Source organism: Melozone crissalis, unplaced genomic scaffold, assembly GCF_028551555.1.
Source record: "Melozone crissalis strain CALT ecotype California unplaced genomic scaffold, PUWL_Pcris_2 ptg000061l_1, whole genome shotgun sequence".
NCBI lineage: Eukaryota > Metazoa > Chordata > Aves > Passeriformes > Passerellidae > Melozone > Melozone crissalis.
Window position 1 is genome coordinate 2,299,150 of NW_026535839.1, and position 17,709 is coordinate 2,316,858.

Below are 17,709 nucleotides of genomic sequence, written 5' to 3' on the forward strand. Positions count from 1 at the left end.
ATGGAGAAATCTCTCTCTGCAGTAGCTATGGATTGGCCTATGTGATTTTGAGGGAAGCCTTATGGAGTTCTTTTCTTCACCTATCCCTCTCTCCCCTTTTTTTTTCTTGGTTCCCCAGATGTTATATTTGTTCATGCTCTTTTGTACCAATCTCTGATTTTTGTGCTGAGCAAGCGCAGCTGAGACTTAAACCAGAAAGGAGCTTCCCCAAATAAAACCTGCACATTTCTGATGCTCACATAGTTCTTCCCAGACCTTGTTTCAAGGTGTTCAGCAGTGCAAGGCAGCAGCAGAGCCTTGGTGTTTTGTGATTCCTGGAAGCTGTGGCAAAGACTATGGTACAGCTCTTTTTTTCCATAGCTCTCTGGTCGTGTGCAGGTAAATTCTTGGAAATCACAGTCCAGATGTGAACTTTGTTCAGTGTCTGCAGCAGATCAGGACTTTTGTCTGTTTGTGGGAGGGGAATGTGCAGGAGGTTGAGAATCCTGAACTGACAGGTGTCCCACTGGGAAAAGGAGAAATGTTCAGGACCAAGGGCATCATGAAGGGGGGAAGTGCTGGGGAGCTGCAGGAACCAGAATCTCTGAGTTGAAGGCTCTGGACCAGGAGGGTTCCATTCAGTTTGTGGCATTCAAGTATCTGAACAATCCGCTTGGCTCGGGGAGCAGCCATATCTGTTTAATGCTCTTCCCCATTCTCTCTGTTCTCCAGAAAATGCTGCTCCCACTCAGGGCTACAATGGCTCTTACAGTCCTGCAAAGGGCTGGATCCCTTTAAATACCAGTCCCCTTGCTTGAGCATTTTTCCTTCATGACACTTTTCTCCTGTTTTGATGAAGCATAGTGTAATTTGCTCACTTTATTAAAAATACATTTCTCTTCCATCCTTCATTTTGACACCTGCTTCGCTGCCTAAAAGGAAATAAAATGCTTGCTGGCAAGACTCCACCTTTGAGTATTTGAGATTATACTTTCCTCCTCCTCCTAATTGCCTTTGGAATGTGTTTGAGCCTCACATTTTATTTTGCAGGAAAAAGAAAAGTGATGTACTGCTTCCTGTCTTCCATCCTTCAGTGTCACCTAAAATAGTTGCACTTTTGGCATATTGCAGCAATACAATTGCTGAGTATACTCCTGAGAGAACTCCTTGATATGCACTGGAAGAATAAAACCACGAAACTTGGCACGTGGTTGACAAAAAGGTGTTCTGCAGGGCAGCATAATAGAACCACAGAGCAGGCAGAAGGGAGGAAAAAGGAGAATTGGAATCCATCTAAGTGAGAGCAGAATATATGAATTTTTGTGCCTTTTTTCAGCAGCTGCTGTGAGGATTGCAAGGGTTTTGTCCTAGAAATAAATGGGTTTGTTTTTCTGTCCCTATGCAGATCCTGTACCTGCTAAGTAACCAGCAGGCCAGATGACATAATGTGCTCAGGCTGGTGCCTCCAAGGTTCTCTCAGCCCCTTTCCCTAAATGTCCACTTACCCAAAGGCTGGATTATATAATTAATGACAGTCCTGCTGGCCTAGCCTTGTTTTCTTGTTCTCAGCACTCCTCCTTGTTTCAGACACTTCCTCTGTTGGTTTCATTATGTTCTTGGAACTGGAATTAAGAGGGAGGAGCTGGCTGGCAAGGAAATGTATTCCTGCATTTCACTCCTGGGTTTGTAAGTGTGGAGAGCCAGCAGGTCAGAAAAAAAATCCTGTTTGCTTTGAGAACTGCTGTGATGTTGGGAGTGAGAAGTCAGTCATGCAGCATTGCAAAAATTGCAGTCTTCACCTGCCTGCAGTCCAGATAAACTGGTTTAAAACTCCATCAGCCCCTCCACCTCCCTGTCTGGTCCTTCTCATATCAGAGCTTGCTCAAAGTAATTGAGGATTAACCAGTTCCACTGTAATTCTGAAGCCCTGAGAGTTGGTCCAGTAAAGCCCAGGTTCTGCAGTGTGTGTGTGTTATTGTCCCATTGTGTGTAAATGAGGACTGGCCCATTGCTTAATGAGCTGTGTAATTTATCTGCTGTTACGGGGGTGTAACCTTATAAAATGTGTTAATAACTTCTTGGTATTTACAAGTATCGGCTTCTTGGTCGGGCTTTGAATCTGTATTTGCATCTCCAGCTCACACTCGGGGCCAGGCTTTGGTGTTTGTGTATTGAGTGTTTATTTTCTGTGTGAAACTGATTAGCAGGATCACTTATCTTACTTTGCACATGCTTCAGAGTTTGTGTCCCAGTTCCCAAAACCACCAGCACTGCTCACAAACTGCTCTCCAGGCACAGCCCTGGTGTTGAACCAAGCTGGGCTCTTGCAGAGCACGTCCAGTTTGTGTTCCTAAAGCCACCTTCCTGCTGCTTTCAATCAGAGAATCACAAAATATTCTGAGCTGGAAGGGACCTACAAGGCTCATTGACCCAGCTCCTGGCCCTGCACAGACTCCCCAGCAATCCCATCCTGTGCATCCCTGGGAGTGCTGTCCAAACTCTCCTGGAGCTCTGGCAGCCTTGGTCAGAGCCCCACGACCCTCTGGACAAAGCCCCACGACCCTCTTTTCCTAATATTCAACCTAAAAATCCCCACAACCATTCCTTCAGGTAGGACTTGGAGCTCTGCTAGTTTAGCCTCAGATATTTGCATTTTCCCGTCTGTAGATTGCCACGTGCTGGAGGAGAGGTGGGCAGATGTTGCCAGGTGCTGCTGTGCAGAGTGAACGAGCTGAAGAAGAAAGGTTTAATTGAGTGGAACAGGAATTACACAGTGAGCAGAACAAACTCAGGTCTGTTGGCGCCCATTGCTCATCGTGGGATCACAGCCTGGCTCTGCCTGAGCTGTCCTGAGCTGCTCCCTGCACATCATGTTCTCATCTGCCAGCAGACAGGAAACATAGAAATGTCATCTAAACAAAGAATTAGCAGAATGAAGTGCTCAAAAGTCAGTAGTTCCTATTTTCTGCCCCTGCTGCTGACTTCCTGCCATTGTTTTCCCATTCATTTAAACACATTTCACCTACTTGGTTGGACTGGGAGAAGAGTGATTGATTTTATTGTCTGTGCTGGGTTGTAGGAGCTAAGTGTTCTTACAGACTTGTCAGACTTTAGGTGGGAAGAAAAACAGCTAAAGAAAGGATTTCAGAATTAAATCTTGAGCTAGTATTTCTCAGTGAAAATAGAAAAATTAATGCTTGCTATACACTTGTAGAGTAAGGTGTAAGAATAGGGCAGCTCCACTTCTTCACCTGTTTTAGAATGAATTTACTATGTGTAGAAATTCTTCTTTCTTTGCTAGGTTTGTGGAGCAAAATTGGAGATTTTTGCCCAGCACAGGTATAGCAAGGAGCACAGGAGTTGAAAATGCAGAGGGTGTTGGAACTCACCACTTTTTTAGTGTCAAGTAAGAGAGGCTTAGCTTTAAAAGGACAGGCTTTTCTTGATTCTTCCACAATTAAAGCCAATCCTTTCCTAGCTCTGAAATTCTGGTCACATCTGACTTTTTTTTCCCTGTAGCAGCTCTCAAGCACGTGGGGAACATAATCCAGCCCAGGGCATTGCTGAGCAATGTTTGTCCCTTGCCAGGCTTCTTTTTATTCCTCTCCTCTCCTGGTGATGCCCAGCCCCTGGCAGGGTCACTAAGCAGAGTTGTGTCCTGCTCCTGCCTTCTCTCTGTCCCAGACCCCAGCTGTTCTCCAGGGCCATCTTTGCTGTTTTATTTCACATATTCAATCCTTAGGAATGGGGTAAGTGATCTTTCAGGTCATCTCTGAACACCCCAGCTGTTACACTGCTGAATAAAATAAATTTAACAAGTAAAAAGGTTAATCTTTTTATCTCTGGTTCTGGGCACAGGAGTTCTGGGGATGGTTTCAACAACTGTGAGCAGTAAAACTCCCCCCAGCTACTTCAGACAGGCGTCTGGGATTTTATTTTTTAAGTAAATGGTATTTTGCTAATCAAAAGAGTGCCTTGTGTGCAAACCTGACACAGCTGTGCTGTTTGTTCTACCTCTGTATTTCCCCTCAGCTTGAGCTGTCATGTTGAAAGCTAAATTGGTGGCTTTAGATTTATCCTTTTTACAGTAGTAACAGCTTTGCTTTTCAAGATCTTACCACGAGTGTCTGATGTGCTTTGTAGGAGGGAATGAAGCCAGAAAAGTGTGTTCTGATAGAAGTACCTGCTGCCTTTGGTGCAGTGAGACTGTGCCTAAGCCTGCTTGGTTTTATTTAGAGCTAGATGGCCTCTGAAGAGTTTAAAAGCCACCTGATGGCTTGTGCTCCTCAGCTGGTGTGCTTGGGCCCCTGGTGCCCAGCAGCTCTGTTGGCAAAGCAGGGATGGATTGTCCCAAAGTCATTGTTTGGGAGCAGTGACCCAAGGAAACAGAGGAGCAGTTGCTGCCTGTTAAACAGCTTGGAAACTCTTAGCTAAGATATTCAATTTTCATTTAAAATCTATTTTTTAAGTAGCCTCGGAGTATGATCTATGCCATCTTAGTTTCTCTTATTTTTTTCTAGCCCCATCTGTTTTGGGGGTTTTTTTTTATCTCAAGAGATCAGGTCTGGAAGCAGTTCCACTGGATGGCTCAGACTGGAGGGACCACAGAGGGTTCCTGGTGGCACCTCCTGCTCCAGCAGGGCCATCCCTGAGCTCAGGGCACAGCAGGGCCCAGCCTGCTCTGCCATGGGACCCCAGAGCCCCTCTGGGCCCTGCCCAGGGCAGCAGCTCTGCCTCCTCTGAGGGGAATTGCTGGGATCAGCCCTGCCCGGGGCTCGGGGGCCATGGCTGGGCCTGCTCTGACCTCTGCACACAGGGACAGACAGAGGGACACAGGGACAGACAGACAGGGACAGACTGGGCTGGGCTCAGGCCCTGCCTGGTGCTCTGGGGCCATGGCTGGGCCTGGGGAAGATGGGCCTGCTCTGACCTCTGCACACAGGGATGGACAGACAGGGGGACACAGGAGCAGACAGGGGGACATGGGGACAGACAGGGGGACACAGGGACCCCCAGGGCTGAGGGCTCCTGCTCCTCTCCAGGCTGAACAGCCCCATCTCCCTCAGCCTTCCCTTGGCGCCGAGATACTCCAGGCCCTTGCTCAGCTCCGCAGCCTCCTCTGGTCCCAGGAGCTCCAAGTGTCCATTCCTATCTAGAAGCTACAGCCTTAAAATCTGGTTTATTTCATATTTACGTGTTGGATGCTGGGGAGAGGATGGGGAATGCCATCCCTGGGAGTTCCAGGGCTGGTCACAGACCACACTGTGCCCAAGCTGGAGGGAGCCAGGTTTTCTCTTGGGCACTTCTAAATTTTAAGGCTTTGCTGAGATGAGCAGAGAAGCTGCCTGAGAAGTCAGCAGAGCACACAGCTAGAAATGCTCCTTGTCACTCAGCAGCATGCCTCTGCTGGGAAGGTTTCTCTAGAAATACCACTGGGGATTAAAGCCAGGGCGTTTCCATTCGTGTCTCCAGCTTGAATGATCCTGCTCTGACAGCAGGCAGAGCTTCCTTTTGGTACCATGAATTCACATGGAAAATAACCAACATGGCCTGGGTTTTTTCCTCCCTTTCTGCTTCCAAGGTTCATTGATTTGGGGAAGGGGAGAAGGGAAGGTGCTGAGACAGGGTGGTTAAACTCTGACATCCCCTTTGTAACACCAACCTCCTCTGAAGCATTCGTGGAGAGAGAAAATGGAGGCTGTTTGTGCACAGTCATCTTTGAATGTCAGATGGACTTAATCCAAGTTATATTTACCATGACTGAGTTTCTCTTTGCCTCCCATGTCCTCCTTCAAAATGATGAAGTGTTTTATGCAAAGTGGATTCTCAGCTGTAATTGCTGTCTCTGCTAAGAGCCTTAATAGTAGCAGCTACTGAATGAATCATAGTCCATAAACTCTTGTGCTGTCTCTAGGAAAGGGTCTTGCAGAGGTGGGAGCAGCAGGAATATGAGGAAACAAAGCTGTGTGGTGGGATGGGGGAGACTCTCCAGAACCATTGTTCCAGCTCATTTCATGTGCACTCAAATGTGTTTCCTCAAGTGGGGCTGAGGTTTCTCATTCTCTTCTTGCTTCACACCTGCCTTGGTTTCCTGAATTGCCCCTGCAGCTCTTCTGTCGTGAAATCAAACTTCAAAATAGACCCAGTTATACAAATGTTGTGGGAAGAGCTGGTTGTCTCTGCACCAGGTCTGTGGGGAACCCAAATAAAGGGGATGGAACCATCCATCTCTGCTCTCTGCTCAGTAAAGCAACAACAAGGTTCAAGGAGGCAGATAGGAAATGGTAGAAGGAAGAACAGAAGTGTTTCAAGTGACAAATCCCAAGGTTATGTCCTTGTCTCCAGGGAAGATTAATCCTCAGAGTTGAGGATGATTGGACTCTTTAAAGGCACTTAAATAGAAATTGGAGTTGGCTGGATTCACTGATATCTACATGAAGTAATTAGAGAGGCTTGTGTAATTCTGAGGGATGTGGCCTAAAAATGAATTTGTTTAGAATGTCTGAATGACAGATGCTCTCAAAGAGAAGGCAGTGGATGTTTTCAAGCCTGTTATCAGACAGACCTGCCTCAAAGTGACTCTTATCAAAAACCAAATGTAAGCTGGCATAGGCTAGACTGTCCTGGGCTGAGTTTGGCACCTGCCTTGCTCTCTCTGTATCTTCCACAATGCTGTAATTTTTTTGATTTTTTTTTTCACCAAAAGCCATCTGAGATTGTTGTTTTGAATGAATGTTCCCAGAAATGCACAGTGCAGCAGTTTCTCTGTCCACCTGAAGAAAAAAAAACAATGTAACAAATAGAGTACTTTATCTTCTTTTGACAAAAAGCACCTTTTTATTTCAAGACTGAGTTTTTTAAAACTTAATGTCTTCATGGGCTGCCTGTGTGTCATTTCTTGAACATGACAAGTACAGTGTGTAACAGCAGAAATTCTCTCTTCCACGTTGTAACTGGGTTTACTGGTGAGTGTGTAATGAGTGGACTTTGTAAGGAACCCGCAAGCTCTTTGTTTAGTCAGGAATTGGTGAGTGTGGAGAAATGGTGACCTCATGCCTTCTTGGCTTCTTGAGATTTGAGGTTTGCAGCCGTGCTCTGGTCCCCTTTGCAAGGAGGACTTGACAAATGGGAGAAACCAGCAGCAATATTTCACTGGGCTTTATCTGCAGTTTGCAGCTCCTTGCTGATCAATGGGGAGGGGCAGCAAAAAAGCAAAGGGTAAACAAGGTTTGGTAACTGCTTTAACCCCACTTGTATTCCCTGTGCAGTGGCAAGGAAACAGTTCTGGCATGAAATAGCTTCTCAAAGGCCAACTTAGCCTTCTTTCACTTTAGAGAGCAGAGAAAATTGCCTAATTGCAGTGGTAGCTGCTGTGCAAGGTTTAGAGCAAAAAAAGGAGAGGGGTTTTGCTGTGACAGCCATGGTTTCAAAGGGGCTGTGAAAAGACAGACTCATTCCTGCCTCCTGCCTTGGGAGTGAATTAATTGTACTGCAGATACATAAATTCAGTGTGAGAAGAGGCATCTCCACAGAAATCTGAGCGGCACTGCCCAAATCAGCCTCCCATTGAAGGGCTGAAGAGAGGAGTTGTTATTTCTTTGTGCTCTTTTCAACTGGAGCCCTTGAGTGAGGGTTTTTGTTGAGCAGGAACCATCTCAGCCTGGAAAGGTGTATTATTCTTTATTTCCACCCCATGTCTATGTGTTATTGTTGTCTTGCCTTTCTCTTTTTCAGCCTGCAGCCCATCTCTTTCTCAGGGAAGTCATGTTTCTTACCAAGAGGGAAACAACCAGGGATGGCATTTCTGCTGACCCTAAACCCCTTGTTTCAGAATCACAGAGTCCCAGGATGGGTCAGGTTGGAAGGCACATTGGGTCACTGGTCCAACCTTGTACATCCAGACAGTTCTGGAATATCCCCAGTGAGGGATCCTCCACATCCTCAAAGTTGACTTTGTCTCTCTGTATTTGATAATTCTCCCTTTGTGTAGTTCAGTCACTTCTGCTGTGGAATTGCCAGGTGTTTGATTAACTTCATAGTGAATTCTGTTTCTGCTGGAAAATGTATTGTCCCTGCAAGTCACTTCAGGTTTTTTGTCAGTGAAACAAATTGGTTCAGCAGCACCAGGCTGCCTCATTTGTTCAAAGAGATCTCAGAGCTGCTGATGTGTAATGAAATTAAGGTGGTTGTTCACTCCACACTGGACTCGTTACTGAGAGTGAGTAATGTCACCAGGAATTAGTGACCTCAGCTCCAAATGTGGTATCTGCTGAAAAATAGATGTCACTTCTCCAAGCTGGTAGGCATGGGAGGTGGAGAACCGAGTGTTGTTTCAACACCCACATTCTTGTGGGTGAATCACAGCCATGGACCCTTTCTGCTGAGCCAAGATGACAATGGTGTATTTACACCACCACTGACCTGCTAAAAGTGGAATGTCAGCCATGATACTGGTTGGGGTTTTAGTTTTTCTTAATCATCTCTGACATGAAAAATGTAATTTGTTGTAGTGCCTCTGACTGTCAGGATGTGCTGAAGTACCTACAATAGAGGCAGTATGATTCAAAAAGATTGATGTTTAAATATTTGGTTCTCCTGGGGAAAAACATAATCTGCCTGAAGAACAAAACCGTTTTTCCCCTGCCTGTGAGCATTAATTTGTGGAAAGGGACAAAAATGAATATTTTCCTGCGGATGTACAGTGCCCAGATTCTGTTCTGTGACCAAGTGCCACATGAGAATGTGTTACAGTTCTGCTTGATTAACTGGAATCCAAAATACACCCCAAGAGCTCCCAAACAGCCTTTCCCTGACCTCTCAGGTAAATTAGTGAAACCAGACCTTTGAGAATGGTACATGAGAATATTCCACTGCTGCTCACTCGAGAGCTTCTGCTGGGTCTTTGCAGGGACCCCACATCAGTGATTTTGGGAGAAATTCAGCCTGGGTGCCATGGCCAGGGCATCCCTCCTGTCTTTGTGCCAGGGAGAGATGGGCAAATGCTGGCAAATGAAGGAGGAATTAATGTTTTTCCTTCTCTGATATGAGCTCCTTTGGGTATCAGTTTCCCTTTGTTACAGGACATTTGAATTTAGCCATTGCCTAGTTTAGTTCTCCTTAAAAGTTGTTTGGTTTTTTTCATTGCGTCACATTCTTTGCTTCTTGTTCATGAAAAACTTAACAGCGCCTTACAGAGTTGTTGAAAAAGCTCTTCTCAGATTCCAGAGATGTCAGAGAGGATTCTTCTGTTTGGAGGTGTGGAAATCTTCAGTGAAATAATGTATTTATTACTTCATTTCCTGAAATATTTCGGGTCCAAACTTGAAACTGTTCTAGTGTACATAAAGCGCTGGCAGGCAGCTCCTGCTGAGGGAGTGAGCTCATCCTCTGCTCTGGGGAGGCAGCTGAAGCATCAAATGTAGAAAAAAACTGCATTGTTTGTGTGCTGTGCCCTCCCTGCCATTCCCCCAGCCCTGACAGTGACAGCTCAGGTGAGACCCCACCTGCAGAGCTGCCCCAGCCCAGCCAGGACCTGGAGCTGATGGAGAGACCCAGAGAGGCACCAGGATGGGAGGAAAGGCTGGCAGAGCTGGGATTGTTCACCTAGACAGGAGCAGCTTTGAGGTGACACAACTGCGGCCTCACAGTGCCTGAAGGAGCTGCAGGAAAGATGGAGAGAGAATTTTACAAGGAGTGACAGGACAAGGGGGAATGGCTTCACACTGACAGATAGTAGGGTTAGATTGGATATTAGGAAAAAAAAATTACTGTGAGGGTGAGGGGGTCTTGGCACAGGGTGCCCAGAGCAGCTGTGGCTGCCCCTGGATCCCTGGCAGTGCCCACGGCCAGGTTGGAGCCACCTGGGACAGTGGGAGGTGTCCCTGCCATGGCAGGGGTGGCACTGGATGAGTTTGAAGCTCCCTTCCAACCCAAACCATTCCATGATTCTATGACAAGCTCCTTTAAGGGCCAGCAGAATTCTTTCACCTGCTCTTGGAAATCTTTTTGGCTGCCCCTGGATCCCTGAAGTGCCCAAGGCCAGGTTGGCAGCTGGGACAGTGGGAGGTGTCCCTGCCCATGGCAGGGTTTGGATGAGGTGCTCTTTAAGCTCCCTTCCAGCCCAAAGCATTGTGTCATTCTATGATATGCTTCTGTTAATATTAGTGTAGGTACAGCTTTTGAAATCCTCCTGGCACTTGCTGGCACTTGAAATGTGCCACCCTTTTGTTTGGCTCCTTTGAGGTCACCGCCTCAATCTCACCTCAGTCTTTCCAAGAGGAATGTGGCACTCCTGTCCATCAGAGAGCTGCAGTCCTGCCCCACACCTGCCTTAATCCCACCAAGGTTTGTGAATTCTCTGTTTGAACCTTCTTAGGAATGACCCTGCTCATCTCTGTGATGCTGCTTTACCAGTTTGTTGACATTCCCATGAGGAAGGTGAGAAAGTTTTTTTGCTATGTCCTTTCAACTCTTGGATTGATAAAAAACCATTGTAGTTGATGTTAGTTATTAGTTAGTTATTCGATGTTAGTTATTAGTTAGTTATTAGTTAGTTATTGGATGTTAGTTATGGATGTTGGTTCCTGCAAACCTCTGACATTGCCAAATGGGCTTTTTTTATTTCTTTGTTTGCAACCCTGCACTCCATTGAAAGAAAAGACACTCTGGATGTGTCAGGAAATTCCTTTGTTGTACTGATGACAGCCTAATTCTATCTTTAGCCTCAAATTCTGGAATTGCAAGGCCAAGCCTTCCCTTTATGAGAACAGGGATGACCTGGAGGAAGAACTTTCCTAGCAGCAAGTTTGTTGTTTCCACTCTGAACCGATGTTAATTGATCAACTCAGATACAACTTCTCCTTACAAGTCTCGCCTTTGTGAGGGGAGAAAGAAACTTGCCCAAATCTAAATATAAACAAGGTGCAGTGGAAAATGCACATGTGCCTGCTGTAGGGGTGTGAAGTGATGTCTCCCTTCCTAAAGCAGCACGAGCTGCAGGTTAAGGGAGTTCAGTGAGCAGTTGTAAATCTACACCCTGGTTCCTCCTGGTCATGAGAGATGACTCCCAGGCTCTGCCATGGGTGGCACAGGGTGCCCTGTGAGCTGGCAGGTGCAGCCCCTTGTCACAGACATCTTGTATGAAAAATCCTTTCCTGAGAAGCTGAGAGGCCTCAGGAACAAAATGTAAACAATGATTATCTGCTGCTGTGGAATGCAACAGGTGCATCTTTGATTTGCCCATGTTAGATGTTTGTAATTAATGACCAATCACAGCCCAGCTGGCTCAGACAGAGTCCAAGCCACAAACCTTTGTTATCATTCTTTGCTATTCTATTCTTAGCCAGCCTTCTGATGAAATCCTTTCTTCTATTCTTTTAGTATAGTTTAATGTAATATATATAATAAAATAATACATCAGCCTTCTGAAACATGGAGTCAAATCCTCATCTCTTCCCTCATCCTCACACCCCTGTGAACACCATCACAGCCCCTCTGCACACCCAGGCTCCCTGCAGCACTGCTCACACCTTCCACAGCCTGGGCTGCAGCAGGGAGGCAGCTCTTGCAACAGAGCACAAGGTTCCTCTCTGTTCCCAGGCTACAAATACTCTTCCAAGTGACCAATGCCTCAGGAACCTGGAGGCTTGTTGGAATTTTTACTGCAGGTGCTTGCAGGAACATCTGACCTGAGGGCAGGTAAAACCTGTTACCCTCTGCCATGCACACAGCTCCTCCCTGAGCATTACAAATCATCTCTGCTGTCTAATCCTCATTCTTTTCTCTTCCCAGCACAGTGTAAGTGCTCTCCTGAGATTGCTTGCAGTTCTGGGAGGTAGGCAAGGAGCCAGTGGCAAAAGGAGAAAGGTTTTTCTAGTGCAGGCAGATTTTTAACCCTTAGGTCTGATAGGAGCTGCCACAAATCTCTCATTTCTTGGAGTTTTGGGTCTCCTGTTACAATAACTAGCTCTGATAGGAGCTGCCACAAATCTCTCATTTCTTGGGGTTTCAGGTCTCCTGTTACAATAACTCCTGTCAACTTCACAGATTTGTTTGCGATGTTTGCTTGATTTACTTATTTTTATAATATATGTAATTAATGAAGCCTTCTTTGGGCTTCTGTCATTGCATTTGATCTCTCTGGTGTCTCACAAACAGACTTTTCAAGCTGTCATTGAATCCTTTACATTTCAGATCTTCTAACTTGGGGTTCAAATAGAGTGAAAAAGGTGGCTCTTTGTCCTTGCCATGCCATCTCCATCATTCTCAAACTTTGATGCCATTTGGGCTTTCCCTTGCCCTTCTCCGAGTGCATAACCCCATTGCAGTTTTCACTAACGGGGATCAGACTGAGGAAATTGTATAAATTGTGGCCAGTATCAGATGAGAAGTTGCCTGGAACCCTGAGGAGTGTTGTTCCTGTGCCAGACTGTGAACCCTCCTAGCTCAGAATGTGTCTTTTCCAAGCGATTGATTGTTCTGCCAGGAGATTACACATAGCCAGTCCTTTTTCCTTTGGGCTGGTGATCATTTGGATTTACTGGTGTCACACATCAGTGAGCAAAATCTAACTGGCAGTGTTTGCCTCTTATCCCAAACTTGTCTTTTTTGATTGTTGTGATCATTTCAGCATCCTTGTGCAAGCTTTAATACACCTTCCCTTCCCTTCTGCTTGGCTCAGGTTCTGGATGTCATCCTTCAAGCTTCTGCTTTCATCTATAAAACCTTAATCGAGGACTTTTTGTGGTGTCTCTGCCTAATCCAAGCTTACTTAGGCCATGGAAAAGTTAATTTGTGGTGTTGGGTGTTGCTTATGTGATGAAATGACAATCTCAGAGGAGAGAGCTCTGCCTCATATGACATCAGCTTTCCAGTGAGCTGTTTAAAAAGCTGGATTATTTTTTTTCTTGTAAAGCTGTGATGGGCCATCATTTCAATACTAGTAAATATTTCTGATGGTGAGAACAAACTTCCTTTTATAGTATCCACACGCTGCTGTTTTTACGGAATCCAGCCTGGAGCTGTTTCCTATTTCTGAGTGTTGGCTCACACTCAGCAGCTCCTGGTGTTCACATGCTCTGTCTCCCTCTGTTTCTCTCTCAGCTTTTTTAGCCCTGTTGATCTATTATTGTGTCTTTGGCCAGACGACGCCAGCTTTCAGCATTTAATGGGCTGGGAGAGAGCAACAGCTTCCTCTGCCTGTGAGACCATGATGTCATCAGCTACTTTGGGCTCTTTCACCATCCTGATGCTTTGGTGGATGTGGAAAGAATGCAAACAGCACTTTCCAGATGTTCTCAGGGCAGCTGGAAAACCATGCGTGGATTGTTTGCTTGGGGAATATTGCTGCTCTGTTTAGGTTCAGCAGGGAGAAGGGTGATGAAAACACAGCTCCTGTGCTCTCAGGTGTCTCACAGAGGGTTGTTGGGGTGTTAAGTGATGGCACAGCTTATTCAGGACTCCAGCTGGGCACCTGAAATATCTTCCTACCTGCTCTCCATTCCCTCCCTTCCCTTCCTTCCTCCAGCTTCAGCTCCTGAGTGAAGTACAGGATCCTTCTGACCTCCTGCAAGGCAAATGCTGTTTTGTTCATGCAGTTCCTCAGAGTTACCTCAGCAGTTGAAGATAAAGAAAAGAACAGTTATCTAGTTTTTAAACTCCCAGTAAAATATTTGATGTAGTAGAAGCTCCTGAATAAACACAGGGGAGTTTCATCTTGGTGCAGTGCAGACTGGGAATTTGGAAGCCCTCTCCAGGGCTGGAAAAAGCATCAGCTCTCACCCACTTGTGGCATATCCAAAAAAGTCTATTTTTAGGGAGAAGCGGTCACTTCCTTCTTTAGGGTGGGTGGGTGGGTGTTTTTAATGCATTAATTAATTTTTATTGAGTGATGGAAAAGCTGATGTCAGAGCTGCATTGCGGTTGGGCGTGCAGGAGCACAAGGTGGTAGGAAATAACACAGCTAACACATGAGGGCAGGGAGAGTTTAACCATGGGCAGTTTAAAATAGCCCAGCTGAGCCCTATGGATATTAAAAACTATGACTGAATCAAAACAACCATCTAATATTAAACTGGACTTAGCTGGGGGAGGAACAAACCTGTTGGGTTAATTTCTGTTGTTGTATCCAATGTCCAAGGGATGTTTTTTGGTCTCAACACCTGCATTTCTGACTTAGGGGTTATCTATTTTTGACTTTGCAGGGGTAATACAGGTTGTCTTTTACTGGGGTTTTTATTGAGGAGTCTGTAGAGTATCCTTTCCTTTTTACAGTGGTCTATAAACTTGTCCAGCATGACTTCTTGCCTGGCTGCTCTCACAGTTCAGATTGCACAGATCCACAGCAGGGAGGGGGAGGGAAATGCTTTGGAAATGGGAGCCAAGGCAGAGCACAGTTACATAATTGTACAAAAGAAAAGAGGTTTTTTTTGTTTTGTTTTTCCTTCCCATATCCTCCTGCCTACTGAAAAATTGTTGTTGGAAGGCTGGATGGAAAAAACTTCAGCATCGTTCATCCCTATGGGGGCATGAAATGCATTGAAATGTTCCACCTGTTTTATGGCTGGTGCTTTTCCTCTTTCAGGTTTGACATCTACAGGAAGGTGCCAAAAGACCTTACACAGCCAACCTACACAGGGGCCATTAGTAAGTAACTTCTTTTTGATGTCCTTGCATAGCCCTGGTCTAAAATTAAAGATTGTTTGGCCTCTCTGTCTGCAGGAATTCTTTTAAAGGGATGGTAAGTATTGGAAAGGGTGTCCTTTGTTGCTGAGGCAGCTTGTTCTGCCCATCAAACAGTGGGATGGTTTGTGTGAATTCAGAACTGAAGCATGGTTTGGGTTGGAAGGGGCCCCAAAGAGCCTCCAGCTCCAGCCACTGATAGGGATCCACTCTCACTCCCATGGATCAATCCACGGACTCTGGCTGATACACATCTCTTGCCTTGGGCCCCTTTTCCTCCCTTCCTGCTCCTGAGGGAGGCTGGAGGCTGAGTAATGCCATTTCACACAATGATGTGCAGCGAGCTGGCTGGGCAGAGGGCTTGGTAAACATTGATCAGGCTGATCCTGCCAGGCCTGTCCTTCCCCTGCTCGTGCAGCTTTCCTGTCCCTCTGAGCAGGGACTTCCTTTGATCAGGGAGCTGTGCCCCACTCAGCCACGCTGGGAGATGGGTCAGTAGTCTTGTGTGTCATTGCTGACGTGAGTGATGTCACATCCCTTGGTGACAGCACGCAGGACTGAGTCAGTGCCAGTGAATCAGGACACAAAGGAAAGCCCTCTGTGAGCTGGAGAAACTCCTGCCTGTGAGCATGGCTGAAGAACAGGTTGGTGTGGAGTCCCTGTCCTTGGGGATGCTCCAAACAACCAGAGCTGGGCCTGAGCAGCCTGCTCAGAGCAGGGGAGTTGGGTGGGATGGGCTCCAGAGAGTCCCTGCCAGCTTCAGCTATCCCGTGCTTCTGTGAAGATAACACATTTCCCTAAATATTTACTCTCAGAGTCCTTGTCCCCTGAGCTCTCCTGGCCACTGAATTCCTTGTATCCCAGCTCCCATGTGGGTTTGCTGAAGTTGGGAACAAAGAGCTTGACTCAAACTGTTTGGGAATTCAGGGGCGGATGAGATTTGGTGTTTTGAAGGAACACTTTGAACTTGTGAGTGATCCTGCCTTCTCTGCTGTTTTGGAAACTCAAGAGTTCCCACACTGCCACTGGGCTCCCTTTGAGAATTTGTCTTGTTATGAATCACCTGCAAAAGAGTATTTTAGCAGCAAAAAAAACCATCAAAGGCCACCAGAGTTTAGGCTTTCAGATCTGCAGTAAACAGCTCAAGTGATAAGTCTGTTGTGGGAAGGCTTCAAGGTTGTGACTCTTACTTACAATTATTAGCTGACTTATTTCTCTCTATTGTTATTTACAGCTTCTCAGGCTTTGATTTTCTTCTCTAACTGGTTCTCCTTCTTCTTCTCACAGTGTTTTTAGGCAGCCTGATAGAAGCTTCTCAACCACACAGGCAGCCAACAAACTGGTGCCTTTGCCTGAGAGGATCTTGTGAGCAGCTTTTCTAAAGGGCTTTTTTCTGTCTGACCAAGCCTGTGGCTTGTAATTTGAAAGCCACTAATCAGGTGTTGTAGGAGGCCATGGATGAGACCAGCCCATTGCCAGGCCAGCTGGGAGCCTGGGAAGGTTGCATGACCTGGAGAAAAATTGCTTTAGGGAAGTCAGCTTGTGTTAGTTAACACTGGGAGCTTGAGTGCAGGGGAAGGCTCTGCCTCTCAAAAAAGCTTTTAGGCTTTAGTAATCATGTGGAATTTCTATGACTGTAACTTTATTTTGGCTTTCTTTAAATCCTCCGAGTTTTACAGAGCAGATATAAAATAGTCCATGATATCCAACTATTAATTTAGGCCTTTTCCATATGATTTCTGCTGAAACCTTAGTTCAGTATCACTTCTGTGCTGAAGGCTTTCTGGGATAGGAATGGACCTACTACAGGGTTTCAGCAGTGACTTTTGGATTGTATAAAGGTCTATTTTCAAAAACAAAGGTTGAGGTTTATTAGGGAAGAAGGCACAGCTCAGATTACAGAAGAAAAGAGATGGAAAAGAACAGCTCTGCTCCTCACCAGGGCTGAAGGTGCCAGGGCTGAAGGGAAGCAGCAGCTAAGGGAGAGGAAGTGTTGGGGGATTTTGAGGGAGAAGAGCAGGTGGTCTCAAACATGAGCAAGCTCGGAAGCCAACTGGAGTTACTGAGGCTTTCTTAGGTATGGATTTTTAAATCCCAGATTTGCAGTGAATGCTTTATACAAGATACTTCAGATCTGTGTGGCAGCCACTCAACTACAAACAATTTTTTAGGAATGAAGAAACCAAGAATTTACTTGGAGTGAGGTTTGTCCAGAACAGCACAGCCACTGCTGTGGGCTTCTCTGGGAAGTGTGTAGAAGTCACTCATTCCTTTCCCTCAGTAAAAGTCCCTTCTTCAGGCAGCATCCCTGTCGCGTTGTCCCTCTTCCACCAATTTTTCCAGGTGCTCCCACTGTGTGTAGCATGTCTGTGGTGCCAGTGTGACAGACGTGGTGACAACCTGGCCATGTTTGGGTACAGAGGCAGCAGCAGCAGCACTCCTGGCTGCCTGACAGTTGGCATCTGGCTGGGCAGGAGCTCTGGAGAGGAGCCTGCAGCTGCTGGCACCCTCCTGCTGCCCAGCCATCGCTGTGGATGCATAGTTTGCATGCACATGTTGTATGCACACATGGAAACGTTATCCAGAAATACTCTGTGCTGTTTGGGGGCTGGAGTTTTAAATACACATCAGGAAATATCCGAGTTATGATTCACATGGCGCCTGTAACAGGACCCGTTCCTTGTGCTTCATAACAGTTTGCTCCACTGAATAATAAATACTATTAATTTTATGCCTTAATATAGACATGGCTCCATGTTCTCAGCCTGTGTGATGTGTTAAACACTTTGCCTTTCTCTCATTTCTCCTGGGGTGGGGAGGCAGAGCCAGGAATGCACGCAGCCGGGGTTTGGAGTGGAAGGGATAAGTACAGAAAGGTTAGTGCAGGAATACAAACCTTGGCAGAGTTTCCCATCCTTTTGGGATTGCAGATTAGCACTGTGTCTACACCAGCAACCTTTGATATATTGATCATGTTATCATATTAGAGCTTTAGAAAACCTGTCTCAGATGTTGCTGGAGCTCTGTGGGAACGTCGCCGTGCTCTTGCAG

The 17,709-nt window shown here is 46.1% G+C and overlaps 1 protein-coding gene across 2 annotated transcripts in view; it reads left to right on the forward strand.

The window, feature by feature from the left end:
- The window catches only part of ERGIC1 (endoplasmic reticulum-golgi intermediate compartment 1), a 54,109-nt gene that overhangs the window by 6,703 nt on the left and 29,697 nt on the right, over window positions 1-17,709 (forward strand). Inside the window, exon 2 of one of the 2 annotated variants that reach the window (XM_054287828.1) lies at window positions 14,561-14,622. In XM_054287828.1, coding sequence (XP_054143803.1) covers window positions 14,561-14,622 — 62 coding nt within the window. Of the gene's footprint in view, window positions 1-14,504; window positions 14,623-17,709 lie in introns of those variants that run through there. The other variant, XM_054287827.1, reaches the window with a different exon arrangement.